General features: G+C 42.2%; 1 protein-coding gene across 1 annotated transcript in view; it reads left to right on the top strand.

Moving 5' to 3' along the window:
- LOC125040518 (hemolymph clottable protein) overlaps window positions 1–2500 on the top strand; it is a 13746-nt gene that overhangs the window by 9337 nt on the left and 1909 nt on the right. The window contains exons 27-33 of the mRNA XM_047635078.1: window positions 234–318; window positions 549–727; window positions 851–997; window positions 1100–1246; window positions 1385–1515; window positions 1646–1829; window positions 2405–2500. The exon at window positions 2405–2500 is cut by the window's right edge and continues 87 nt beyond it. Of these exons, the coding sequence (XP_047491034.1) occupies window positions 234–318; window positions 549–727; window positions 851–997; window positions 1100–1246; window positions 1385–1515; window positions 1646–1829; window positions 2405–2500 (969 nt within the window). The remainder of the gene's footprint in view (window positions 1–233; window positions 319–548; window positions 728–850; window positions 998–1099; window positions 1247–1384; window positions 1516–1645; window positions 1830–2404) is intronic.

Here is a 2500-nt window from a genome sequence, read left to right on the forward strand (position 1 = left end):
CAGGTCAACGGTCTCCCTTAGGTAGCTGAGCTGTTCAATAGTTCCCTCGACTTGAATGCCTTGACATGCTCTGTTGACTTTGCTCAGTGCACTAATCAGTTTAAGAAGTATAAGAACAGTAATGCCAGATTTTGTATACAAAAATATTAGTGTTACTATTGCTATTATATGCTTAAATTTGTTACAGTGCATTATATATATATATATATCATTTTGCCATTCTCAATTCCCAGGACACCCTGGAAGTGGATAGCTTCGGAATGCAGAGCCAGAGCCAGACCATAGAACGCATCATGAGACTGCAACAGGCATTGATTGGTAAGAACATAATCATAGCTAGGGAGTATTTCTGTGAGTGGTTGATTTGCTTACGTATAGAGAGACTAAAAGGTTATGCTTGTATTGCAATACCAAATAGGAGTTAGGAGAAAGGGTAAAGGTGAATGAAAACTGGAAATGTACGCAAGTTATTGCCATAAGAATACATTCCTATGACTAGTCTTAGTTTTTCAATTTGCTTATAAAACCTCCCAATGGCTATTATACAGCAACTGGAGGGCACGTGAGAACCATCAGTGTGGAAGTAGAGCTTCAGGGAACTCCCACGAGAAACTATGAGGCGAGCCTCACCTGGGCGATCTCCAGCTCCGGTACGACGAGATCCTCCAAGGTGCAAGTGACGCTCATCAAGCATCCGGCCGTCGGTGTCTTGGAGGACCCATACACTGTGCGTGGTATTTTAAGGCTTCTTGTGACTGAGGATGTCTTCTACTGAGTCAAATTGTTTTATTTCTATATGAAGATCTACGACAGAAAGTCAGATTTGTGACGCTGATCTTGCTTCTTCTAGATCTGCCTGAACGCCCAGATTGTGAAGCCGCATTTCAATTCATTCTTCACCACCGAGGATGTTCTGACGGCCAACTACCATTCCACAGTCAAGGCTGAGTTGTACGAGGGCGAGACGTGTGAGGAATCACCGGTCTTGTTGTTGGAGGTGAGACAGAGAGGAGAAGAGAACTTGTCCAAGAGAGCATGAGTATAAATGTTTCATCTGATTGGAATGCATGACAATACATTTCTGTTTTGCTTCTTTCAGGCTTCATTTGATGTCAGCAGCAATGTCAAGGAGAAAGTGAGGGAGGCAATAGAGAAGAGCTGCGACTACAGTACCTACGCTCCTGGCATTGACATCATCACTTCTCCTTTGTATGACCACTCTCACATCACTGCCACCTGGACACCAGTAAGGAAGCTCCCTGTTCCCAACCCCTTTGAAAATCGGCGGATACAGTCACTGATACTTGATCCAGGCTTTGGTGCTTAAATAGCCTCCTATATTGACCATTTGATTGTAACTCACAGAACACCTTTCTGCTTCTAGGACTTCCCAGACAACCTGAAGAACCTTACATACTATGTTGATGACATCATCAAGGCTTCTCTGTCCAAGAAGATCGAATATGACCACACCAGCGCACATTACGCTTCTAGGGTTGAGATTGACGCTACAAAGTAAGTCACTGGAATGCAGAATCTATCTATGCTCTATGATAATTCATTATTAATATCCTCAGTGGCATCTTTGGTAGAAAGGAGTAAGCACGGACTTTGGCAACCTCTGACGTATTCTCTGTATCTCCAGGTGCGTTGAGACTGGCCTGTGGACCGTAAGGACAGAGAAACCCTATGCCGTGTCCATCATCAGTGAACTGGAACTCCCGACATGGGCCAACCCGATCTTCACACCCGCGCCCTTAGCGACCACCCTGCTCTATGACCTCGCTGTCGGTCGCACGCCAGTGGCCTGCACCATCGAAGAAACCAAGGTACAGTGTCTCTTGAATTTTATTCGGTGCCTTGGGAAAAAAGTCTGTACCTATATTTGTATGGCACAGTGCTTCTTGTCTTGATATCATCAAGAAACACATCTAAAAATGTAATTAAAACATATTGGATTGACATCAAACATTAATAAGCAATGTGTTAAATCTATTATCGTTTCAAATATTATCCATAATGTGTGATGTGGTGTAATCATATGTCCATGATAGCATCACTCTGCAAGAACAAGTATTAACGTTACCCATCTTTTCAATGGCTGCTTAAATGACTTTTTTGCAACGAATTTACAGCAAACAAAAATAAATAAATAGCCTCATAGCATTCCTGTTAATGACAAATTACCAGCTTAATGAAAATTATATTAATTAGAGTTTGGAAATGAATAAACAAATGGCAGCGGGTATGCCACGGGGAAATTGATTTTTCTATCTCCAGTCTAGAAGTCAAGGAAAGAAAGAAAATGAATAATTTAACAAGGAAAACAGTTGATTTCAGAACAATGGCTCAAATTAATTTTTTTCTCAGTATTTTGTCTTTATATTTACCTCATGAATTGCAGATTAGGACCTTCGACGCCAAGGAATACAGCTACGAGCCCAATGAGTGCTGGAGCGCCATGTCCATCGACATCAGCCACAACCAGCGAGGCGCCATT

Source organism: Penaeus chinensis, chromosome 29 (assembly GCF_019202785.1).
Source record: "Penaeus chinensis breed Huanghai No. 1 chromosome 29, ASM1920278v2, whole genome shotgun sequence".
Taxonomy (NCBI): Eukaryota; Metazoa; Arthropoda; class Malacostraca; order Decapoda; family Penaeidae; genus Penaeus; species Penaeus chinensis.